The sequence below is a fragment of the Corapipo altera genome, unplaced genomic scaffold (genome assembly GCF_003945725.1).
Source record: "Corapipo altera isolate COAL_440 unplaced genomic scaffold, ASM394572v1 22b, whole genome shotgun sequence".
Lineage (NCBI taxonomy): Eukaryota > Metazoa > Chordata > Aves > Passeriformes > Pipridae > Corapipo > Corapipo altera.
The window spans coordinates 27,775,212-27,800,513 of record NW_020884876.1 but is presented as its reverse complement, the minus strand read 5'-3'; the positions used below and the strand labels follow the sequence as shown (position 1 = coordinate 27,800,513).

At 42.6% G+C, this 25,302-nt stretch overlaps 1 protein-coding gene across 9 annotated transcripts in view; it reads left to right on the top strand.

The window, feature by feature from the left end:
* The first annotated feature begins 11,022 nt into the window (after positions 1-11,022).
* PDLIM5 (PDZ and LIM domain 5) overlaps positions 11,023-25,302 on the top strand; it is a 126,955-nt gene continuing 112,675 nt past the window's right edge. For 6 of the 9 annotated variants that reach the window (XM_027635629.1, XM_027635628.1, XM_027635627.1 and 3 more), the window contains exons 1-2: positions 13,143-13,250; positions 13,935-14,070. In XM_027635629.1, the coding sequence (XP_027491430.1) occupies positions 13,975-14,070 (96 nt within the window). In that variant the 5' untranslated portion in view covers positions 13,143-13,250; positions 13,935-13,974. Of the gene's footprint in view, positions 11,132-12,228; positions 12,340-13,142; positions 13,251-13,934; positions 14,071-25,302 lie in introns of those variants that run through there. The other 3 variants (XM_027635624.1, XM_027635623.1, XM_027635631.1) reach the window with 3 other exon arrangements.

The window sequence follows — 25,302 nt, the reverse complement described above, 5'->3', positions numbered from 1 at the left end:
ACATAGCTGATTTCCTAGGACATCACTGGTCAGGTCAGACAGAACACTATGCAGACGAACTGCCCAAATCGTTGCAAAGATCAGTGGAACAGGCTGGAGGAAGTTATGCAAAAGTCTGGCTAGACAGGCCCAAAACAAGAAAAAACATAAGCCCACACCCTCTGTCTGGTGATCCTGATGACTGAACAACAGTGGAAACATTTATTTGCCAAAAAGAGCTTCCCTACTCCTTACAAGGAGCTGTGTACATTCATCCCTGTCTTTGTGGTCCTCTTAAGGACTTGCATCTCCAGCAACAGGAATGAAAAGCTGGTCAAAATTCGTCACTGGAATGAAATGTGAGTTTCCTGCCATCACTCATCCTTTACCTCTTCCTTTCTCTTTGAATAGATAAGGAGGTGGTTCTCTCCAGAAGGGGTTGTTTGCTTTATGAGGCATTTCAAGCCAAGTGCCCGAGGCTGTAAGGTTAACACTGCAGGACAGGGTGTATTGTTTCTCAGCAGTCAAGTTCTGATTTGTGCAAGAAGGAAAAAAGTAATTTCTCATGCTGTTTTCCCTCTCATAAATAGAGCTGGTTAGGAGCACTTTTTTGCAAAGGTTTTGGTAAGACATGGAAAATATGCTCTGTTTGCAATCAGCTCTTCTCATATTTTTTTTCTTCTAACAAGGTATTTTGAAATAAGTCTGATTAGCCTGCTCCTAACCCATATTTTGGCTTATGGCATTGTAAAGTGTTTTATGGTGTGTATGTACTGCATACATGATGTATTATTTTCTTAAATCTATCATAAATTATTTTTTTCTTTGGCACTTCCTGTCGGTTAAACAGAGATAACTGAATTTGGATGTGAATTTTCTGGGTGGAGAGGGAAGGAAAAGAGGAGGTGGAGGGGGAAGGAGCAGCAAATTGTTTTGCAAAGAGCCTCTGGGCTGGAGCCATGCTTTTGTTTGAAAACATAGATACATACCCAGTGACTGCTAATGTTAAAAATAACATAATGTCAATAATCTATGAGAAAGTTTAAGTTACAGGTCATGTAGCTATTAATGAAAAGTTCCTATGGCTCCTAAGTGTCCTTTGCCACATGTTTGTTTTATGCCTCAGTCCACATGGTTCTGGGGTGAGGGAAACCAGCCCATAGAGGCTAATCTGGTAATTAGTGTACGTGCCTCTATCTTCACAGAAAATTGTCATAGTCCACTGGCTAGTCCAGTGAGAACAGAAACTGAGGTTAGGTGACCACTGCTGGCCTGTTAAAAGAGGCCTGGAAGCAGGCTTGAGTGGGAAAAGGAGAGCAACCTGCCTTGGGGAGGGTCAGGATCCATGCTTAGGATCTGAGTTGTGTCTCATGCAGGCAAGCTTTCCAAGGAGACTTTTCCCTGCTGGGCTAGGAGTGGTGGAAACCCTGCCCACAAAAGAGAGGTGGAAATATTTTTATAGCTGCTTATATTCCCACTTCCCTGGATTATTCAGATACTGCAATGATGAATGCAGTAGCACTTGCAAGTTACTCAGCTACTACAGTATTGCAAGCTATATGAGGTAATACAGAAATATTTCATTCATTTCCAGGGACCAGCTCACTGGCACTTTTCCAGCAACACTGTAAACTTGTAAAACTGATGGATCAGTTTCCCAAGGGTCTTTATTACCAAGACTTCTGACTTCTCAGCAACTGGAATAGCCTCGTAAACTATTCAGACCATGCAAGATGCTTAAAATAAGCTTGCAATTAGTGTTCCCGAGGGTTTTGTGCTGCGCTTCTTTTCCCAACAACTCTTTTCTGTCATATTTAGCACTGGAGAATTGGATGCAACTCTCTTGGGACTTATCTCTGTCAATAGGCAAAGGGCACTTTTAAATGGAATTAAGTGCTACTGCTCCCTTCCTCAAAGGCAAAAACCAGTGCAATGAGTGTAAGTTATGTCTCCAGTTGGTTTAAAAAATTCCAAACTTTGGGATGACTTGGATCTGCTTCCAATGAGGCTTAGCACAAATATGTGTGTAACTGAGCTTCAGACACAGTTCTGCACATGAATTAAACTCTACAAAACACCATTACTTTGACTTTTGTCATATAAAATCTGAACTGGTGTGTGCCTCATGTCTCTCTCAGCTGTTCTGCTTTGATATCCCTGTCCCTCTGTGTCATTAAGGCAACTGGTTCCTGAGTGAAGCTGTCTTCTGTATGCTGACATGTGGAGCACAGACGAGGTGCATCATTATTACACATGATATTGGATTAATTTTTCATTTTTTTTAAGGTTGTATTTAGAGAGACTGCAGTTTTGAAAGTTGAAACAATATTTAGACACATAATAATAATATATATATGTTTATATATATATATATATGTGACACAGTGCTACACTGGTAACATTTTGTTTCTCATCATAAAGGACAAAAAAAATTTAAAACTGTCCATGCATAGTTCTGAATGATAAAACTTGTGAGCTGTGGCCTTCCCCTTCAGTTTCAGGCAAATAAAAATAAAAAGGGAGCAGAAGAACCACTTTGTTCCCCAGCCCTACCCCCGGGTGTATAAATAGCAGACATCCCTGCGCCCGAGTGGCTGCTGGAGTTCCACTCATTCCAGAGATCTCTGGCCATCCTCTTATCAAAACAGAAAGGCTGACTTCACTCCCGCTCTCCCCTGATTGATTTCATGTTGGAAACAGGTAACACGACAGCTTCCATTGTCCTTGAATTAGCCACCTACTTCCAGAGGTCAAACAAACAGGCTGAAGGTCCTGAAACTCACTTCAGCTAATTGCTGCCAAAATTCCTTCTCTGCAAAATAAGCAGGGGCTGGAGCAGTCCTGGGTGACAAATGTTCTCCGAAGAGATGGACAGAAACCATCCCGGGCAGGCTAACAAGGGGTATCGAGCTACAGGGCTGGGGAAGAGGCGAAATGCGAGACAAAGTCCAGTGCCAATTTTAAACTTAGGAGCTGGAGCCACAGAAAGTTTCTACTTGATTTTAATAGGCTTTGAAGTTTTGGTCAAGCTGAGGTGGAGCTGAGCAGTAGCTTAGGACATGGCTGTCAGATTCAATCCTCGAGCTCAGAAGGCTCAGTGTTATATTGGGCACCAGCATGGCCCTTCACTTGCTGAAAGTTTTCTGGCATCAACACATCCTACCAGCTTTCTACTTTTGTATTTTTAGAAACAATATGAGTTTAGAGGCAATAAGTGGTGGTTGAAACTTCTCACTCTTCTCCCTCTCATTTTCACTGGTTTTTTCTTCCACCAGTTTTCTAGCTGTTGCTTTAACTACTCTCTAATACACTTTTCTGTCACATAGCAAAGACACTGCAGCTACTGCTGTGACATCTGTGTCATGCATTCAACATGTACCCTGTGCCTAAGGTGATTGATGTCACCCTTCTGTCACTGTCATGCTTTCTTTAAAATGAAAGCTTAGAGAAAGAGGGGATTGTATTCCTGTGCTTTGGAAGGTTGTCCTCATAAAAAGAGAAGGAAAGTGCAGGGCTGTGCCCAGCTAATACATTGCAGGCACTTCATGTTCCTCCAAAGTACTGTCAGCTCCTGCTTAGCCCTAGATTGATTAATGTGACTACATGTCCCACCTGTAGCTGCGCAGATGCTGTGGACTGCACAGGCATGTAAAACCAATTACATTAGGTCCTGCCTCACTTGCAGTTGTTTATATATAGTCTGTCCTCTACAAGAAATGGCTGATACATTTTTCCGTATGTGAGTATAGTAAATAAGCTCTTAGAGAATAACCCAGATATCCACAGTTTTGATTTATCCATGCTGGGTGACCACCTTGCTAATAGGAAGCATGGGTGAGAAATGCTTGCCTTTCAGCAACAGCTTTTTCTTTTTTTTTCTTCTTTTCTCAAATTGTGTAAGGGAGTATTTTACCTTTGCTTTAACATCTTTAAACAAAACTCCAAAATACTTCTTTCCCCATCTTTCGTTCCCTGTCCTGTTTTGAAACAAACAGGGCCTTGGGCAACCTGAGGTAGTTGAAGATGTTCCTCCTCATTGCAGGGAGGTTGGACTAGATGACCTTTCAAAGCCCCTTCCAACCAAAACTAGTCTATGATTCTATGACACTGCTAAGTTTTCTGCTTCTGCTGCCTTGCACATATTGGCATGATAGTTTTGTGCCTAAGACATCGTGAAACGTCTCAGTGTTTTAATACTGTCTCTCTCTCTCTCTGTTTCCATCTTCACTCAGACCTCTGAGTGGCCTTTGGCTCCTGCTGGCTCTGCTCTGAACATATCTACAGGCTGTGCATGCAGCACTTCTGCACTTTCCTCCCAGCACGGCTTCTTGGGCTTGCCAAGGGCAGCTCGTGTCAGACTAACCTCACAGCTGTCTTCGTCACTGCGATTATAAACAAAAGGAATGTGTCAGATCCCATTCGTCTGGGCTTTAGGACAGCATCTGATGTCCTGTTTCAATCCTTATGCCACTCAAGGTCATCATTTTTATGCAAGATGAACGGGAAGACTAAACCAGATAATCCTGCAACAGAAAGTACCAGGCAGAAAGGCAGTTTATATGCATTCATGTATATAATTATATAAATATATGGTTAAAAAATTAAAAGGTCTTGGAATCTTTCCTGCTTAATGTTTTTATCATTAAACTAGGCACAAAAACTGCAAGTTTGCTGACATTTGTAGATGACAAAAATTGGGAGACCCTATCAGGAGGGAAGAGATCTGAAAAATATTACCAGAAGAACAAGAATGTAATGAAGTTAAAGGTAGAAGCATAAATAACAAAAGGACAGATATGGATATCATTTGTCAGTAAGCTGAAAATGGAAGAAAAATAGAAAAAAAAAGAATTAATCAACTGTGAAATTCCCTAGTACCTGTGGAGCACTGATGCGATTTTCTTTGGAGAGGGAAATGTCAATCTGGGACATGTCAATCAATATGTTTCCAGAGGAAACACTAAATCTATAACAGAAGATGACATCAGTAATGTGTCCTTAGGACATAATATATGATTTTGATGTCTCATGACCATGGAAAATACAAATCTGAACAGGTGTAAAGAAAGGCTACTGAGATTACCAGGAATGCCACAATCTTTCCTTACAAATGGAGGCAAGGCAACTTCAACTTATTCAGATCAGGAAAATGAAGGTTGACACAGGATATGGTTTCCCTCTAAAAATACCCAGGAGTCAAACAGTAGTGAGGGATAAGAACTATTTAAACTTGTATGTGACTAAACTTAGTCTGGAAATGAGATGCAGGTTGCTGGCCATTAAAGCAAACAGAGGTGAGGACAGCCTTCTGATTGGAACAGCTGGGATCAGAAAAGCTTTTAAGATGTAAATTCAATTGGGAAGAAATGCTGTAGCATTTTGGGAGGGAAAGGCTCTGGCTCAGGCTTGATGACACATCAGTTTTTGTGACTCCTTGATCCACCCAAGGAGGGCATAGAGAGGTGGCAGTTTGCCCACTAGGGATGCAAGACACTCTTATGTACTTATGGTCCCTTCTGTCCCTCTTGCTCATGTTGATTTATGTACAGCATTTCAGCCAAAAATATTAGCACAATGCAGGTTTCATTCTTCTGGTAGTGACACCCAGATCTGTGTGGCAAGCTAACCTTGCAAAGCCAAAAAGGAACTTGTGTTTTCACAAATAAATCATAGTAACATAATTCACACATAAATATGTCACTGGTGTGTACAAGTTTGGTTCAAATTCTCAAAATATATAAATATAAGCTTCTCTAGTGGCTGTTTCTCTTTTTTCTCCCCATTCTCCTCTGTCAGTAAAGATTAGAGGTACTTTATTTACTGTGGGAATGGCTATTAGTTCATTTGATATTTTTTGTGGGCAGCAGCTAAAATAAGATCTCCTGGACATGTTCTCAGATCTTACTGCTCTCATGCCTGGCTTCTTTTTTTTTCCCCCAGAGAAATATAACTCTAGACATGGTTACAAAGGCCTAGAGAGGTCTCTGCGTGCACAGGTTTTTATATGGATTTACCTACGGTGTTATTAAATTCAAGTCAGTTAAGTCAACACAACTGGAAAGCTAGGTTGATTTTTTTTTTCTTTATTTATTTCTATGCGCTTGCAAATGCATTGTTAGACCTGCTTACACACTGGGATGTCACTAGTTTTGACTACGTTCATTTTTGTACCAGTTCACTTACATGAACTGGCTGAAGTGGTTTGACTTGAAGATGACACGGGTTTGTGGTGGGGGAGCCACAAATGGCATCTGCTGAGTGCCCGTGTTGAACTGCAGAACAGACCTGTCTTATAAACAGGCTGTGCTTGTGTGAGTTAGAGGTGCCAGTAGGAATAACACTGGGGAGCTTGCTGCACCCCTCCTGTGGCATCTGTCCAAATCCATGTGCCGGGCTGCTCCTGACCTGCCAGGCTCTTCGTGCCACAGCTTGCACCCGCTCCCTCCCTCGCTAAGGCAATATATTACACAGAAGCCTATAGGCGAAGCTGCACCTCTTCTCCCATGACATTAATTAATATAAATAACTGCAAGGATCACTCTGAAAGTTTGGTTGTCTACCTGCCAAACCCTACTTAATTGGTATTCATGGTGAATGGCAAACATAGCTCAAAGACATCACTCAACAAGCCCTTCCTGCACAGCTGATGGACTGTAATTAAACCACACCAGGCCACAGATTTCTGCATTAACCTTTCCCTGCCATTAAGGAAAAAGCAAATTAAGGCAGGCAGCTCGCTTCAAGAGGTAAGAGCAGGGATGATTGAAGGCATTACTCCCGTAACTTGCTTGGCTCTGTTTTTTTTTTTTTTTCCTTCTCATGTATTGCTGCATTTGAAGAAGCAGAAAGGGCTGTGTCAGCCCGAGGTAGGGTAATCCAGTAGTTAGGAAGCTGTGCAAGAATTTGGAAGAACTGGTTTCAATTCTTTGACAGTTGATTCCTTGCATGTATAAATGTTTATTGCCTCTGGTCACCATCTGTAAAATGTGGCTAATGCTTCACAGTGGGGCTGAGGATGAAGTTGTTCAGGCTGTGATGTACCGAGAAGCTTCAGATTGGTTTCAGTCCCCAAAATGGGCCATGTTTAATGTGATAAGTATGTAACCTCGAGTTCCTCAAAAGGCTTCTCGTGTTTCCTGGAATGAAAAGATTTAGTTGCTGGTTCATTGATTTGGACTCACAAGGAGGAAATGTTTAACCTGTAGCATGGGCTGTGTCATGCACATAGGTGGTCCTTCTTTTACCTGAGAAGGAGAGAATAAAATGTATTTTTCTAGCTTAGAGCTTGGGATGACTAGGATCCAATGTGACCGCTTAGTCACTACAAAGGAGTACAGTAATAACAAACACTTATTTCCTTTGTTTATGCAACTTACCGAGATTCTAGAGTCACTATAAATAAGGAGTATTGTATTAGTAAATATTACTTTTTCTTTGCAAAGAAAAGGAACAATAAAGAAAAATTAAAGAAGGCTTGATAGGCTAAAAAAAAATAAGTCATTGTTCAAAAAAGACAATAAATCCATTTATAACAGTAAGAGCTTTAGTGGCTAACTATCTAAAGCAGGAAGACCAGCGCTGCTAACTTTTCAATCTGATGAAAGTCACAGGCTTAAAAACTGTCTTGATCACCAATATAGTGAGTGAACCCTAGTCAGAGAGGATGACAGCTTACAGAATCAGCAATGCAAGAAAACATGCCTGGTGGGAAAATGGGCTGATGAAAAGTGAAGATGGTCAGCATATCTGGAGGGAGAATAGGGCTCTAAGATGAGGGGGGAAAAAAAAAAGGTGACAAGTAAGAGTAAACTTGATCGTGGGGGTTTTTTTGGCTGACAAAGCCAACCCAAAGTGAACTGGGTGGGTGTAGCTGCCCAGCTGAGTGAATCCTGAACTTCTGGCCAGCCACTCTGTGCCCCATCACTGGCTCCTCCCACGTAAGGAAGTCTTTGGGCTAACTGGAGTTATTGTGATGGACAGGATGTATGAGAGAAGATGTCATTCAGCACCGGGTATCTTTCCAAAATAGGGACAGGAAAACGAAAAACAGACCAAAACAAACACACAACAAAACCACAAAAGACCAAACAAACGAAAAAATAAAAGCCCTTCTGTGATACAAGTACTAGGCAGTTTGGCCTTCATTGTGACCAAAGTGCAACAGCTTGCCCCGCCAAAAGCTGGCTGCAGCCCCTGCTTCTCAGAAACACATAGAAAATATCTAATTTCTTTCATGTTTTGGCCACAGAGCTGTCTTGGAATTGGAAAATAAGCTGTTAGGCTATAGATAATATTCACATTAACTTCTTTAGAGAGGGGGTTACTTTGTGCTGAACACCAGTTATATGCTGAGTGTAAATATTTGCATTAGCTTTACCTCTGGACGAAAAGCAAAAGTGAAAGTAGCAGTGCAGTAAAAGCAAGGCTCGTAGTTCAGTGCCTTAACACACAAAAAGCTAATGTTAGATTAAGTGCTGGTTAATTGAGAATAGTTCTACTGTGCATTGTTAATCTGTTCATAATTTACAGGCTACTTTTTCCATTTACAAGTGCCTTTTTGTACTTCACCACCTCAGGTGATACTCTCTGTCAGTTTTGCAGTGCCCATTATCTGGCACCTAAGGCATTTCATTAGCATTTAAACGAGACTTAAGTGCCTGAGTAATTCAGAGATAGGTTGTATCTGCATGGCTAGCTGACTACTGCATTTAATTAATTTCCAGACTTCTTCCTTCCTTGTTAAGAGGGAAAAATGCAAGCTCTGTCTAAAATCTGGTGGTGGTAGGAAGAACAGGCAGGCCACAGTTCTAGCTGCTGCTGAGGTTTCTTGCTCAACTTACTATCTCTTATTTCACTATTCAGCTCTAATGAAAAGCTTTTTCTCAAAGAGGAGAATATTTGAAAAGTGACCAAGAATGGAGAGAACTTGAACTAATGAGTAGCCTCTATTTCTGTGCCCTGTCTCTAGAGGCAAAGGAAAACAGATTCATTTGTTATCACGCTGCAGAAAAGTGATGACGGACTTAAAGAGGAGACTGCCAGCTTTGAACTGGGAGTGGCACTGGCCTGGGTGCAGTGGGTGGGGATGGTGCAGATTGCATGAGGACTCCCCACGGGTGAAACCTGCTGTAATGCCAACCAGTGAAAGTCTCCCTGCAAGTTCTTCCTGAGTCATGGTGAGTTAACATAACAGTGTCTTGAGATGCTGCATGTGCAGATAGTTTCGGCAACCTACTCCACCAACAAGAAAAGCTGAAGGCTTTGGGAGAACTGAAGTGGAAAAGGATGCTTTTCACTTAAGTGGCAAAGTGCAAAATCAAGCATGGCCACAGGCTGTGTGCTCCGGTGAGCCGAAAGCAGACTGCTACCCAAGCAATCAGCACAGGGACCCCATGACCTTGGAAATGTCACGTGATTCACAGTTGGGAGAGGGGTCCTGGAGCTTTTTCTACTCTAATAAATAAAACAGCATGCAAGTGACCTAAGGCCCTTGTGACACAATGAAAAATCCCTGTGTTGGGGGAATTTTTACCTCCATGAATTAAAATCATGTGAGACAGTCTGTGCATGTAATGGGATTTTCAGTTTTGCCTGATTAGAGATATGTAATAGAAAAAGAGCAGACTAAAGAAGAAAGATTTCTGAAAGAGTGGTTCAGCTACAGTAGTGTAGGGTTTAGACTCTTTTATTTTTGAGATACTGTTTGAGATGCATTTGTCCTAGTCATGGCAACTTAGAAGACACACAATGAGGTGGGACAATGTTAAAATACCCTTGTTATGGTTGATGTAACTAGAGTTCAGAGGACTGGACAAGACCTGGCTTCATGCACACCCAGGCATCTAGGGCATGTGTCTCCTAACCCAGCATCACCTCCAGTCTGAGGGGTCCCACTCAGGTTAGCCTGTGAAATGTGCACAGCAGGGCCAAACACAGCCTCTCAGCTGGGCAGGTGACAAAGGGAGCAAGGGACAGTGCTTTTGGGCCAGGGGCGAATGGCGGGGCCATCCATTATGAGGACTGTGTGTTGTGTTGGCTGGTGATAAATAGAATTTAAAGCTTCTTCCTGCACTCCTCCCCAGTAAATCCATGCTTGCAGAGGGGACTGAAATCCTTTGAATGGTACTACTAATGGTACTGTTAACCACATGCACATTTTTTTCACAGCCGTTTTTACTTGTAATGATTTCTGATGCATATGAAGTATGGCAGGAACCTCAAGCCTCACCTAGCTGTCAGGTGCAGCTGAACACAACACAGAAGTGCTGTCGCTTCATCTTCGCCCTGTTCCCACTTCTTGCAAAGCGGTGGCCGTGGCTGGCACTGGCAAGCCCAGCAGCATGCTCTCCCAGCCAGCTTGCCCTGCTTCAGGCTTGCAGATTGTCAAATGGTCTGTCTCTGTGTTAAATAAACAGTTGTATAACATAATCTGATCAAGCTTCAGCTTAGAACCTGTTTCAATTCTTGCACTCACTCCTACGGAGAGGCCATGCCAGAAACCTTCCTTTCCTCCTTGCTGGCAGATCCCCTCTAATTTCTGAGCTGAATTTATCCATGGCTACTCTATACCTGTTTGTTCTTGTGCCAGCGTTTTTTGTTAACTCGAACAGCTCTTCTGCCTCGCTGCTGTTCCCCACTTTGATTCACTCAGGAGGCGAGTACATCCCTGTCAGCCCTCACATTACTCCCCATTAAATAAACCAAACTGCCTCTTTCTGCAAGGTCTCCTGTTCTGCTGCAGGCTGACCTAGCAGCTTCCCCCCTCTCTGCCCGGCACAGCAGCCCCTTCCCTCGGAGCAGGAGCTGGAGCGGCACAGGGGGATCAGCCCCTTCCCGCTCGCCCTTGCGTTTCACAGGTGCGCCTTGAGCTACTTGTGTGTAAAGCAAAGCTGAGTGAAAGCGAGCGTTTTACTATCAAAACACCAAACCCCAATAAAAGTGGGGAACGGTGCCCCTGAGCCTTTCCGGCCCCTGCCCCGCTCTGCCGTCCCGTCCCATCCCGTGTCTGCCGGGCAGGGCTGGGCCGGGCCGGGCCAGGGGAGGAGCGGCGGGAGACGGAAGTGAAAACAAGACCGGGGGGACGGAGCTGCCGCCTCCCAGACGAGACGCGCTCCGGGTGTCCTCGCCGCTCCGCGCTGTGCCTCACCGCCGGGTGAGTGACTGCCGGGGGCGGCAGAAAACAGGGTGGGGGGTGGGAAAAGGGGGGATCGAGCAAAAAGTCGGTAGGCTGGACGCGGTTTTTAAAGCTTCACGGTGCTTATTTTCTTTTCATTTTATTTTTGTGAGCGGGGGCGCGCAGTCGGTCGCGGCTGCGGAGCGCCCGGCGGGGATGCCCCGGGGCAGCGCCTCGGGGAGCCCGGGCTGCGGGACACCCGTGGGGCTCCTTACCCTGAGCCGAGCGCGCTGAGGTCCCCGTAGGGCTGCTCGGGCATGGGGCTCTGGTGTGCCCCGGTCGCCGGGCTTTGTGGCACAGGTGGGGCTGCACGCTGGGGTGCCTCTGGAGTGCCTGGAACCGAGACCGAGCGCGCTAGGGTGGGTGGCGTGGGGTGTCTGGTTCCCCCAGCCTGCGGTGGCCCTGGGGCAACTCGTCCCGGCGAGTTGCGCAAAGGGGGTGCCGCGGAGTACAGGAGCTTGTGCTAGCGCTGCCCCTCAGCCCTTCCTCCGGCACAGCTACTTTTCCCGGGAGGGGCCGGAGAGCCCTGCTGGGCACTGCTGCGTCCCTGCTGCTCTGTGTCCTGGCCGGCAGTGGTGCAGGCCGGCGTTTCTGCCTGGATTTTGAAATTCACCCTTCCAGAAGTAGATTAAGCGAACGTTTGATCATCTAAGGGAGAGTTGCACAATTTGACCCTTAGCTGGTGTGTTTTCACAATGCTCCCCACGTGAAGCGGGGTAGGTCGGTTGAAGTGTTTTCTCTTAGCTGTTGCTCTGACATATTTTAGGAAATTAGTTAAATAAAACTTTGAATGGATCTTCTTCGTCTGCCGTTCCTTCCTGGTGTATCTGTAAGCCTAGAGATGCAGACATGTCAGAATTAAGGGGATGAGAAGGGAAAAATGAGTGATGCTGAGAGTGATGGACGGTATTTCAGCATGCAGTCTCCTATTTCTAGTTGCCACAAATGCAAAAGAACAGTATCCTTTCCAATATAATTCAATTTCTTTTCTAGGTCTGTAATTGTAACTAACTGTTACTCAGTTTAAAACAAACAAGCAAACAAACGAGTGCTTTCGTTTCAGCTGACAAGTAAAGCCTTCTGACTGTGCCGAACAACTGCATGTGTGCTGGTCACTAGATGTGGTTTGCTTTTCTGCAGTCTCATAGTTTACAGTGACCTGTCACTGCAGTGGATTTCATTTAAAGGTAGTGAAAAGTATTTGTATTCTTATGCAGAAAGAAATCTGTGACTAATTTAAATCCTCTTTTTATAGTAGTTCCTTGCACAGGGCAATTAAAAAACTTAGTTCTCACTTTAGTAGTGAGCAAGCCCCCTAAAAATCCTATCTCAAACTTGGTGGGGACTTCTCTTCCTCTTTAGCCACAGGAGAGCTCATTGGTGTGTTGAGTCAGTGCCTGGGGTCAGAGCTATCCTTTTGCTGGATGCCAACTGGCAGGGGCAGGTTGGGAATGGCCCAGGTACACAGGCACCTCTGTTACAAGCTCCAAATTATGCTTCCTAATATGTATCTGGTACTGCCCAATGCCAGCAGCCCTGCTCTGGTTACCTGAGTGGCCGTCGAGGTGAATAAAGTTCACTGTTTGATTTAGAACAAATCAAATTTAGCAGTGTGGATTTCTGCTGCTATTGGAGGTGTACCCAGAAAGGTGTGTTATGGGTGGCTTTCTTGGGGAGTGACATCCCTGTGCCGGCGGGGGCTGCGCGACAGCCCTACTCTCGTGGTCCTTGAGGGTGGGCTGTGTTTGAGAAAAATCCACCACCTAGAAAAAACCGACACAGCTCCCCCCCCCCGCCCTGCAATGTATGAACAGCTAAAACTGGTCTTTGAAGAATTCGGTGGGGTTTGCAGCCAACTCGCTGCTGCTTGACTGAAGGTCCACCTTAAATGTCCCTATACGAGAATGGAATCTGGCTGTGCCCCGGTGTAGTCTTACAGCAGCCCGCCCTGGTGTGCTCCTGCCTGGCTTCAACTATACAAAAATAGACGGCATCCACTACCTAAGATGTCATTGTAACATCGCTTATCTGAGGTGAAACTGAAGCCCTTATCTTTTGACGCTGAACAGCAATTAAGTGCCTCGGTTGCCTTTTAAAGGTAATTTGTTGCCCACATTTGTAGAGAGGGAGATGTATGGGTTTTGCTTAGCACTGAGTTGTGGCTGTGGATATTTTGCTTTAGTTCACAGCTTTCATTTGAGGGCTGGTTTTAATATCTGTTTTGTCTGTGACATTGTTCTACCACTTGAAGCTATGCTATAAAAATAAAAAACTCACAGGGATTTTATTTTCTTCTGATTAACTTCAAAGTTGGGATGCTTTGACATTGTTGTATTTAGAAATAAGCTTTGAGCTGATGACATGGCAGCATATGATATTAATTTTGTTAGAAATGAATATGCCAGTAGTGCTAATGCCTTCCATACTTGGGTTTAAGGGATATATCAATTCATGCTTCTCTCAATATTGACTTTTTTTAAAGATGAGCTTTAATGTTGTGTGAGTTTCACCACACACACTGTTTTGTTACTAAGAAGTAGTTGTCAAATATTTTGGCACTGTAAGTTCTCCGAGTCCATATTACCCGTTCCCTAGTTATGTTTCTTTCTAAGCTATGGAGGAAAACATGTGAGGAATAAAAGCACAATGACAGACCTGGTGTAGGGTTTTTGGCTGATTTTGGGGGAGGGGAATACAGCCAAAGAAAGAGAGCTTTCAAAATGGCAAACGGTACCTTTTGTTTTTATCGTCATTAAATTAAAACTCTAATCCTCTTCTGCAGGCATCAGTTCCTTGGATTTGGTCCTTGAATACTAAACATCATGAGCAACTACAGCGTGTCTTTGGTTGGGCCAGCTCCCTGGGGTTTCAGACTTCAAGGGGGCAAGGATTTCAATGTCCCTCTGTCTATTTCTCGAGTAAGTGCATTCACTTCTTTTCCTGCATGTGGGTATCTGTTATGCTGTGGCAAAACCACAACCTTCAGACAAAGCCATTAATTACAGAGACTGGGGCTCAACTTGCCCGGTGGCATGAAGGACTGTTGGGGGTCGGAGGAGGCGTTTGAGCTGGGAAAATAAAACTTTATTGTATAAAGGCTCCAAGAAAATTATCCTAAGAAGGACTGGTTCATTTGAAATGGTTGTTTTATCTACACTTGTTTATGCAACAAACAAAAGAAACTACCCTTGAATTGCCTTCCTTGCTCCCATCCAGAAAACAGAGATGCAGAAGTTGGAGGCTGACAGGAAGCAAGCAATTTACTGTGCTGGGCTGAGGCTGTGGTGTTCAAATGGGAAGCAGTGGGGAAAAAATCACTTTTATTACCCTAGTTTGTTCAGCAGCTCTTAGCTGCTTGAGAATCTTCTGTGTCTGTTGTTACAAATCCTACTCTTTGCAATAAAAAGGTACTTAAATGACAGTAGTTGTAAATAGCAGTTCATCAATATGTGCCTGAGTGAACGTGCCAGTTTCTCATGAGTGTTTTATAGAGTATGTGCTCTGAACTGGTATTCAAAGGATTTGAGGAACTAAGTCAAAACAAATATGATCCTTGTACCCAGGCACTGTCTAACTAGTTTTTTACTTTAAAACTGTGTTTTCAGGGAAGGCTCGTGTTTCAGTGTGGGCTGAGTTTCAAAGCCTTTCTCAGATGGCTGAAGCATTTTGCACGTAAAACGTAGGGACAAACTTTACAGTATTGAGCTTCTTGGATTATTGGAAATCTCTGGGTGAAGAAACTGGCTTCTGATGGCTCTGTACCCTGGTGCCTTTAGATCTAAATTTATGTACAAATGCCCCTTCTCTGTCAACAGCTCTCTTCCTCCTACATATTCGTGTAGTTTAGTGACAAAGATGAATTATTTTTTACACCTGTTGGGACTGCAGAATTGATACTGCTCTGGTAGATGGAGCAGGTTTCTATTTGGGTTTATGCATCATGGCGATATTTTTAGCTAATCTTAACTAGCGATACAAACTCTGCCAGTTCATTTAGACTTGGCTTATCCTATCCACCCATGGATTATGTTGGTGAGGATAAAATACAGTTTGGCTCTGCAAAATTCTTTTTATATGGCTAAAGTGGACTGGAGAGCTGCAGAAATGCCTCTGTACAGATGAGTACAGTTGATATCTGAGACAAAAAGTGGTTGAGAAGCAGTTTATTCCTGAATTCCAGGGACTTTCAAGCTAAACTGTAACTCGGTTTCTTGTTGAGTAGGTGTTACTCGTACACTAATGAGAAATTTGAACTGGGCATGCAGATAGCTCTCTTCTGATTTGATGGTAGAAGGGCATTCATGACAAAGATTTGCAAAAGCATAGGATCTTGTCTGCACCGGGTCCTTGTGTGTGATGCTGACTAGAAATTAAGCACTACAGGCAGTAAGCCATACTAAACAACCAGTTTCAGGAAAGAATAATACTTTTTTGTAGAGGCCTCTGTTGTTCTGGAGATCTAGAGTGCAGTCCTGCTGTAAGCAGACTTCCCATCTAAAAGAGGAAACATATGTTGAAATTAGCCTAGACTACAACTTTATTGCAGGAATCAAATATGCTGTTGCATGCAGTAGCCTGGGGGAATTGGCCTAAATAGCTACCTATAAAAGCCTCAGTTATGGGATTCCCGAATGACAAATGTCAGTGCCCACAAGAGCAGAACATAATGAAAGATGGGGACCAGTGTGGTTTTGGAACTTTAATTTGTGCACGGGTGGGGGAAGCACAATATCCAATTCACTTACTATACCTCAGCACTGCTCCTCAGGTGAGCTGTTTCTTCCTACTCGCAGTAAAGCGTATGTAAGTATTAGACTGCCTGGTGCCTTTTTTTTTTTTTTTTTTTTAACCCCCCTACTTTGGATCAAAAAAATGCTTACTTCTGGCATGCCAGTCCAGCTTTGGCCCGATAGCTGGAAGAATTCAACACCATGTTCCTGGTATGCTAGAACAGTGTGTACAATTCACCCCCCCCCCAAGCCCTTCTTTTCCTGATGTAGCATAAATTCCTTCCTGTATCCGAAGGCTGCTAATTGAATTATTTTAGCAAAACAGTAATGAGGCAGCAGAATTATGTTCCTTGGCAAAGAGGACTATTTGGTTTTGTTTTGTTTTTAATTTGTCCTCTAGATGCTGAAGATGAATCTGGCTGGGTTACTGAGGGCTAATTTCCTGCTTTAGTTTAAACTTTTGAAATTAAGTTTAAATAAAGTATAGTTTATGAAGCACAGATAATACACTGGTTTCTAAAGCTGTTTATCTGAAAAGTTAATCTCTTCCCTGATGATTTGAACAAATTAAGATCTCATGGTTCCTTGGAGAAAGTTTTTAGTAACATATTCGACTTTGTACAGAATGCAGTTTAAATGGGCGCATTCCTTGTTCCCTCTGTAAAGAAAAAGGAGCCTGTGCTCTCAGATGAAATTCTTATGGTTAGCTAATGTGTGACAGGGTAACAGTAGTGCAAGGGTAGCAGTAACATTTGATTTTTCATAAGCTAGTATATTGCAGACTAGTTGCAACATCATAACCAATAGCAGCAGTTATTGCAGGGCTATGTCAGCTAGAGCTCTCTGCCTGCTTTAAAGTTATCTGTATACTTTAACAGCTGTGCACATTTCACGGGAAGGGATACATGTGATGTTGAGGATATAGCCTTATAGTTAGTACAGTTTTATCAGTATAAGTGTATACTATATATACACACAGTTACATGTACATATATGAAGTATATACAATTAGTCTGTATATATGAGTACAACACAAATGGAGGTGATACTTGTTATGTATCTGGCTGGACTTCAACAGGGTGAAGCAGTATGGGAGCAGTGATGGGAGCGTGATGGATGGTATGGCTCTCGTGAAAGAAGGGCTGGAGGGAAGGAAATTGCTCTGAAAGTAATCAGGAATAAAGGGTAGGCTAAGGTTTATTAACAGTCAAGCGTTAAAGTGTCTCAGGCCACTGCAAGTGACTGTTACTGTAGGGCTTCCAGGTAGTTAATTCTGAGGTGGTACTTGTATAAGGAGAGATTGCAAACTGTGAGCATTTAGCTCACAGTGAAGAAGGTAGAAATTACTAGAGCCAAGGTACACAAACTTAGATTATTCTGAGTTGCTGCTCTCACTTTTTCCACATGGTGGTTTGTGTTAAAGAAGCAACTGTTCTCCTCATTCCTTCAAGACCTATGCTGTGATACAAAAACAAAAAAAAAAGGAAAACTAGAGCAGATAAGAACAAATTGCTGACATGCAAGGTTTATGATTTGCTAGCTGTAAAATAACCATTATAGGAAATGATTAAGATTCAGACTTTTTCCCTGTAATATATGTAGTCATGTGAAATGACATTTGTCATAATGCAGTTGTTGTCACATGAATGAATGGATTGCTTCTGAATAACACAGATGGCTGAAAAGTCAGCTACTTAATAGACATCTTCACCTCTATCTGGTAGATTTGAGACGTATTGTCCCAACACTGAGTGTTGACTACACTGCAAGAATTACATCATGGGTCCTTCTTGTTTCTCAATTATTTTCAAACAAAATTTATTTCCAAGTTTCAGGATATTCTGCTAAACATCAGATGAGTCAAAAAAAGACTTCTGGTCATGATTGCCAATAACAGTGGATCTGGTGATATCCATGTAGATTTGTGGTCTGGGATAAATCCCACTGACATGGAATATGTTCAGTTTGGGACTAATGTTGGTCTACACTTTGCCTCCTAGATTTGTTTGCACAAGAGTCTATTCTCATTCAGTAGAAAAAAAAAAAAAGAAATGCAGTTTTGGAAATAAGGTACTCCATACATACTACTAGGTAGGATTCTTGGAGTAGCTCTTGGGCTTGCTAAACATTGTATTTACAGAATTTGGGGTCTATGGTATCTACAACATGATCTGTGTTATTTAGGTGCAATGCAGTAGCTTTTAAAACTATCCACACTTCATTATAGTTTGGATTAACATTATGGTTGCTTTAATTTGTTGGGACTTGGTTAGTTCTCAATGCTTAATTAACATAACCAGAATAAACTTAGTAAGCATGACTAGCGTTAGAATTGTCAAAACTGCTGTCCTCTGAATATTGAAATAAATAGTTTGGTACTGGTGATGTATTCATTATGTTGGGATGATCTGTGAGAGGTTTGGATATTTGTTCCAAATGTGTCCTTGATATGTTTGTAGCTTATCAAAATTTTTGTGGTATAGTCTCTAAATGGTGCTCCTCTCTGTTTTATGGCAAAGTTTACCACTAGAAACAAGGAAATACTAAAACAAAGCTATATTTTGAACAGTAATGTAGCCTATATGCAGTATATATTCCCACCTAATGCAAATACCTAGGATTTTTTCTTGTATTTTAAAGTTACTTTCTTGTTGAATCTTCTAGCTATTCTCCTTCAAAACAGGCAACTCTAGCTATTGTCCTTCAGAAGGTGTTTCTCTATTTGTCTTTCTCCTCCTGTAGGAATTAAATGGAATATGGTCATGTTGAAATGCTTGGCCTGACTGACAGCTCAGTTTTTCTACTGCAACTTCTTTCAGTGTGGTCCCCACCCCCACCACTTCTTTCTGCTTCACTGGTCATTTGCTTCCTCAAAAAACCCAAAACAAACAACCACTACTCTCCCCCTTAGAAATAACCCCTTATTTTTGCATGCTTTCAATTTTCATTATTTCAGGTACGTTTTTCTGTGTTGAAGTTGCAATCTTATAGTTGATGGAAGACTCATAATAAATCTGTCAGCAAGCAGCACACCCATGGAGTAGGTGGAAGAGCAGCCCACCTTGAGATGAAGTAGGAATATAAGTATAACACATCAGCTGCTCAATATTCATCCCACATGAGCTTGCTGACATTCTTTATGCTGGTGTCAGGAGGTCACTAGCAGAGGAGTTGTCTCCTCTGCTTTCCCTCTTGCCCATGTACATACATGGTTACCCAGGAAGTTGTCCACATGGATGAAGCATCTGTGATTGGTTTTACACTGTGGTTGCTTATTCAGGGGTTTGGCCACTGGCTTTCTTAATGTTTCCAAGCAAGCTGTTTAAAGTCATTAACATCTGTGAAAATAGTGAGAAGAGAAAAAAGGAAAATGATGCTTTGAATGGACCTAGGGCATGTCAGCTTTGACTGACTAGAGTCTGACTGAATCTCTTGCTCTTGTGTTTGTGTGAATTATGTGTCATTTCCAGTAAAATCAAGTTTTGTGTAAGTATGAAAAAAGTTATTATAATGGGGGGCAGGGGAAATTGTCTTTGAAGCAGGCATGTGAAATAAGAGAGAAACACTAGAACAACTGCTGGTCTAACCAGTGATAGTTGTGTCAGTAACTTTTGCTTCATCCTAGTAGCTACCGAGAGCTACTAACTAAGCCCTAGCTGGCAGCTGATGGCATTGTTGTGCTGGTTTGGTTTATTACCGAGTTTGCACAAAATACAGCTGTATTTGTGATGGTCTGCACAAAATACAGCTGAAATCTTATTCCACTACAGCAACTGAGGTGGGTTGAGAACCCGCTGAATTGCAGTGGTGCAGAGTCCATTTAGAGGCCTGTAGTTAGCAGCATTCCCTAGGGGTCAGTACTGGATCCAATCCTGCTGAACTTATTCATCAGTGACCTGGATGAAAGGACAGAGCGTGCCTTCAGCAAGTTTGCTGATGATACAAAACTGGGAAGACTGATACCCTGAAGTGCTGTACTGCCATTCAGTGAGACCTGGATAGGCTGGAGAGTTGGGCAGAAAGGAACCTAAAGAAGTTCAGCAAAGGCAAATGAAGGGTCCTACATCTGGGGACGAATAACCCCCTGCACCAGCACAGGCTGGAGGCTGACCTGCTGGAAGGCAGCTCTGCAGAGAAGGACCTGAGGGTCTTGGTATACAACAACCTGTCCATGAGCCAGCTGTGTGTCCTTGTGGCTGAGGCGGCCAGTGGTGTCCTGGGGTGCATTAGGAAGAGGGAGATGATCCTGCTCCTCTACTCAGCCCTGGTGAGGCTGCATCTGGGGTATTGTGTCCAGTTCTGAGCTCCTTAGTACAAGAAAGATAAGGAACTACTGGAGAGAGTCCAATGAAGGGCTGTGAAGATGAGTAGGGGACTGGAACATCTCTTTTATAAGGGAAGTCTGGGAGAGCTGGACCTGTTCAGCCTGGAGAAGACATATTTTAAGGGCAGGTGTCAAGAGGATGGGTGTCAGACTCTTTTCAGGAGTGCCCAGGACAAGAAACAACTGGCACAAACTGAAACACAGGCAGGTCTATCTGAATGTCAGAAAAATCTTCTTTACTTCAAGGGTGACAGAGCACTTAAACAGGCTGCCCAGAGAGGTTGTGAAGTCTCCATCTCTGGAAATATTCAAAACTCATCTGGACACAATCTTGTGCTACCTGCTGTAAGTGAACCTGCTGTAGTAGGAGGATTGAACTAGGATCTCCAGACATCCCTTCTAACCCCAACCATTCCGTAATTCTGTAACTTCGTGACACAGGGTCAGAGACACTGTCGGACGGCGCAGCACTTACCCATTGATGCTGCTCCTAGGGCAGCAAATGCTCTATTTTACTGGAGCTGTTAGTGCTTATGAAATGAATGAGATTTGCCAAGACACCAAGCAAGAAGTGTTATTCTGGTCTGTTTAATTCTGTTTACAAGATGTGGTTTACTGAAAAATACACTGAGAATGACAAATGAGCTACTAGTGCCAAAGTTTGTATCCTCTCTGTATTTAGTCCTGAAGGAGCAGAGGTTTTTCTCTGGATAATTAAAAAGCTCCCAGCTGCACAAGTGGCTTAATATGAGCAAGTGTTCTAAAAGTCCTAAGAGTGATAGTTAGTGCTTTGGAGTTTGCAGAGTTGCTTGCAGGCAACAGTTTCCTTTAGAGAGCACCTCGGTTTAATTTGAAGGTGGAAAGAGAGATGAGTTGGTACGGATGTAATTTCCCAATTGCTTCTTTTCCCACTCCTGTTAAACCTCCTTGTGCTGAAAATTGGGAAAAGGGCTATGTTTCCCCATACCATTTGTTTTCCTTTCCCTGTATATTCTGCTATGCAGTTTAAAACAAGACAGACCAGCACTGGAGTGTGCTTGGGAAGAAGGGAGGGCGTGGGGAAGAGAAGGCGTAAGGAAAGTGTCTGCATCTTGTCTCTTTCTGACCTTATTTGTCAGACAGCCTCCTCAGACTGAGTAGGAAGCTAACTTTTAAAAAATAGTTCCTCTACTGATGTCATTCCCGCAAAAGTGAAGCTGGCTGTACTGGGAGAAAAAGGAACCAAAGAGCTTGTAGCTGAGGGATATCTGATGTGATGTGTGAGCACATTCTTTTCACATTAAAAAATGCTGGTTCCTCTTTTTCCCCTTATAAGTGACAGTTTAGTTACAGTATGAGGAGTACAAGCTAAATATTTCATGATGGAAAAACTAAAGTATTTGTTTGCAAGATCCATTTCTCAAAGACAGATGTAGTGAAAAAATAAACTCTGATTAGATGTTCAGAGCAGATGCAAAATTGGCAGTCCTTCCAGAGGCCAAAAAGCAGGACCATTTATTGAATAGTAACTGCAAAAAAATTAGGCATGTTTTCTTTGCAAGTATCTGGCCCTGGAGGCCTGACAGCTTCTGTCGACTTCCCCACCATTTGGAGATGCTATTTTTAGTGTAACTGTTTTTCTCATTATTCATTGGCCGATGGCTATCAAAAGGCATTGTGAGAAGAGACATGGTGTTGAAAGGTTTGTTTGTTTGGCTTTGGTATGAAGCCAGGAGATAACATTGTGGGATTTATTTTTTTTTTTAGTTTGTTTTGACTTTTTAAGAATAGATTTCATGTTATCAATATAAAGGAAAGTGTGAGAGAAAACTGTCTCATTATGCCTAAGGCAGTAGAAATATGGGAAAGGTGATATTCTTCCTGCCAGTGGTCATAAAGAATGAAAATTGAGGCTGAGATTTGTTTGAACAAATATGAGGAATAGAATCACTTAGGTGGAAAAAGACCTATAGGATCATCAAATCCAACTGTTAAGCCAGCAATGCCAAGTCCACCACTAAACCATGTAGACATGTCCACATCTACATGTCTTTTAAATATCTCCAGGAATGGTGACTCAACCGCTTTCCTGGGCAGCCTGTTTCAATGCTTGATAACCCCTTTGGTGAAGAAATTTTTCCTAATACCCAGTGTAAACCTCTCCTGGTGCAACTTGAGGCCATTTCCTCTTGTTCTATAGCTTGTTTGTTTGGAGAAGAAGCTGACCCTCATCTCACTACAGCGTCCTTTCAGGTACCTGTAGAGAGCAATAAGGTCCCCCTGAGCCTCCTTTCTCCAGGCTAAACAACCCCAGCTCCCTCAGCTGCTCCTCATAAGACTTGTGCTCCAGACCCTTCACCAGCTCTGTTGCCCTTCTCCAGACATGCTCTAGCACCTTAATATCTTTCTTGTAGTGAGGGGCCCAAAACTGAACACAGGACTCAAGATGTGGCCTCACCAATGATGAGTATGGGGGGACGAACCCTTCCCTAATCCTACTGGCCGCATTATTCCTGATACAAGTCAGTATGCCATTGGCCTTCTTGGCTACCTGGGCACACTACTGGCTCATATTCAGCTGCTGTTGACTAGCACCCCCAGGTCCCTTTCTGCCTGACTGCTCTCCAGCCACTCTGTCCCTAGCCTGTAGCACTACATGGGATAGCTGTGACCCAAGTGTAGAACCCAGCACTTGACCTTGTTGAACCTCATACAGTTGACCTCAGCCCATTGTTTCATCAAGTATGTTTGCTTCTAGAGGTGGCTGTTACAAGAGTAAAGACAAAAGGAAAGGAGGCCACTGCTAAGGCCAGTGTTACGTGAGTCTTCGAATGACTCAAGTTTTCAGGCCAGTAACAGTACTGAAAATATGACAGAAGTACCTCTTCAGGTTCCCTTACTATGCAAGGTCCCCAAACTGAATTTGCAGAGAGATGTACTATCTTTTCTTAGAAGAGTTGACATGGGTTCCCTCAATCTCTTCCAGTTTATCTGCTTCATTCATCACTCACCTTTTAACACTATCACTTAATGGGTGGTGTCCCCCACATGGTAGCTTTTCATCTTTTGTCACTTCAAGACACCAGTGCAGTTTTATGTAGTCTCTTGGGTATGCTGTCCCAAGTAGAGAGGTAAAAGGGGGACAAAATAGCATCCTATAAGTTGATGGCTGTACTGTGATGCACACCCTCAAAGTAGATTAGTAAGTGCTGCACCAATGGAATAAACTATACACCAAAACTACTGAATAAGCAACCACAGAGCACAGAGACTTGTAGGCTAGAATAGTCCATAATATTTTTCCACTTTGGATTAGTTTTATAGTTACTGTCTCATTTTGAGTTAATCTTTCAATGGAAACTTCAGCTTAAACAGTTAAGCTTAGTAAAGTAAAAGCAAGAGATAGTTGAAAGTATTTTAACATATGAACTCTTGCAACTGCTGTCAGCTGTGGCTGTAGCAAAGCCCTAAAGTAAAATGTAATGCCTTGTGTGAAGTCCCATAGGCTAAAATGTGGATCTTGCCAGATCTCTAGTAGTCCTGTTGGAAAGGTCAAATGGTTTGCATGTTAACTGGATATGAAAGAAGTTTGACTTATCCTGATCTATATTAAGGAATGACCTAACACAGTATCTAGTTTTTTCCCTAACAAGTAATAGAACAATGTGAAGAACTTACCATGGAAAGGCAACAGAAACTTTTATTTTGTGTTAATTATTTCATAATTCTTTTGAAGGCATGACTAGTGATTTAGATCCTAAGCCTGGATTAATGTAGATTGTATCAATTTCAGAAGGGTAAAACTCCGTGTTTGCTAAGCTTCTGTATTTATGAATGTAATTAGATGATCTTTAGTTATTCTTACACCCAAAATTCTTTCAGGCTGTGGAGAAAATGATCAAAGTGTCTCTTTAAGTGTGGTGATGTATTGGTAGCAATACCATTTGAGATTTTTAAAACAGAATTCTGTAGGACAAAGGCAAAATGCTGCAAAAGTAAAAAATGCAGACTTAAAGATGCATTTTTATTATTAAAAAAGATTATATCACCTTGATGGAAACTCTATAACATTTTGTTCAGTAGCCTTGAAAAAAAATCGAACAGGCCAGCTTTGCTGTGTAAATGCTTCCTCTGCCAGGCAGAACAGCTCAGTCTCAAAGTTTATAGTACATCTGCTATTAGAGTTTTTTCTTTACAATGTGTGTCTTATGTATGACAAGCCAGGTGTAGTACTGAGTCCAATGCTGCTGGTAAGCAAAACTTTTTGTTCTTTCCTGTGATGTAAGAGTTCAAAATTGATGGGGGGTATGGTTTTTTTTTTTTTGGTGGGGGTAATGTGTGTCTACTTTGACACTGATTTCTACCCCTTCTCTTTGTGGTTCTAGACATAGCATCACATTGTGAAAGACATGGAGTGGTAGACTAATGGGATTGTTTGTCTTCAACTTGCTTGTGTATCTAAGCAATGCCTTCTGTGCTGCTTTAATTTTCTTTACTTAATGCCTAATGCCTTTACTTAGGGAAATGGAAGGCTTTTAAGGCTTTAAACAGTAGTAATCACTGGCTAAAGAAGGTTGTCAGAAGAAAACCTATGCTTGCATCTTCATGATGGAGCTTAAAGCCAGCTTTACAGATGGAACTCTTCCTCCATCATGCCCTTAGCCGGGACAGTAGGTGGGACTGGTGCAGCAGGGGTTCACTCAGCCCAACAGGCTTGGTGGCGGGAGCTGGGGCTGCTGTCGCAGTGGTGAGGGCAGATACCTGGGGATAATACAGGCTAGAAGTGGTGAAGCCAGACTTGCTAGGACATGTCTGTCAGCATACTAAGCTGTGAAAACTGTCACTGAATGCTTATTAAATTACAGCTTTTGTCAGCTACGAATAGAGTCTATTCTCTCCACTTTTCAGCTGTTGTATTTTGAGAACTGGCTATAAGCAAAAGTCATTGTAGCAGGGGTTTACGTGAGTCTCCTTTGAGAGCATATTCAATTTTTAAATTAAGTTAATTTGGTATTGTGCAGTCGAGTGTAATCCTGTACATGCTGAAAACCCAAGCCTTGGCACTGCAAAAACACTTGAGCAGAAGTGTAATTTTAGGCATACAGGTTGTTTCCATA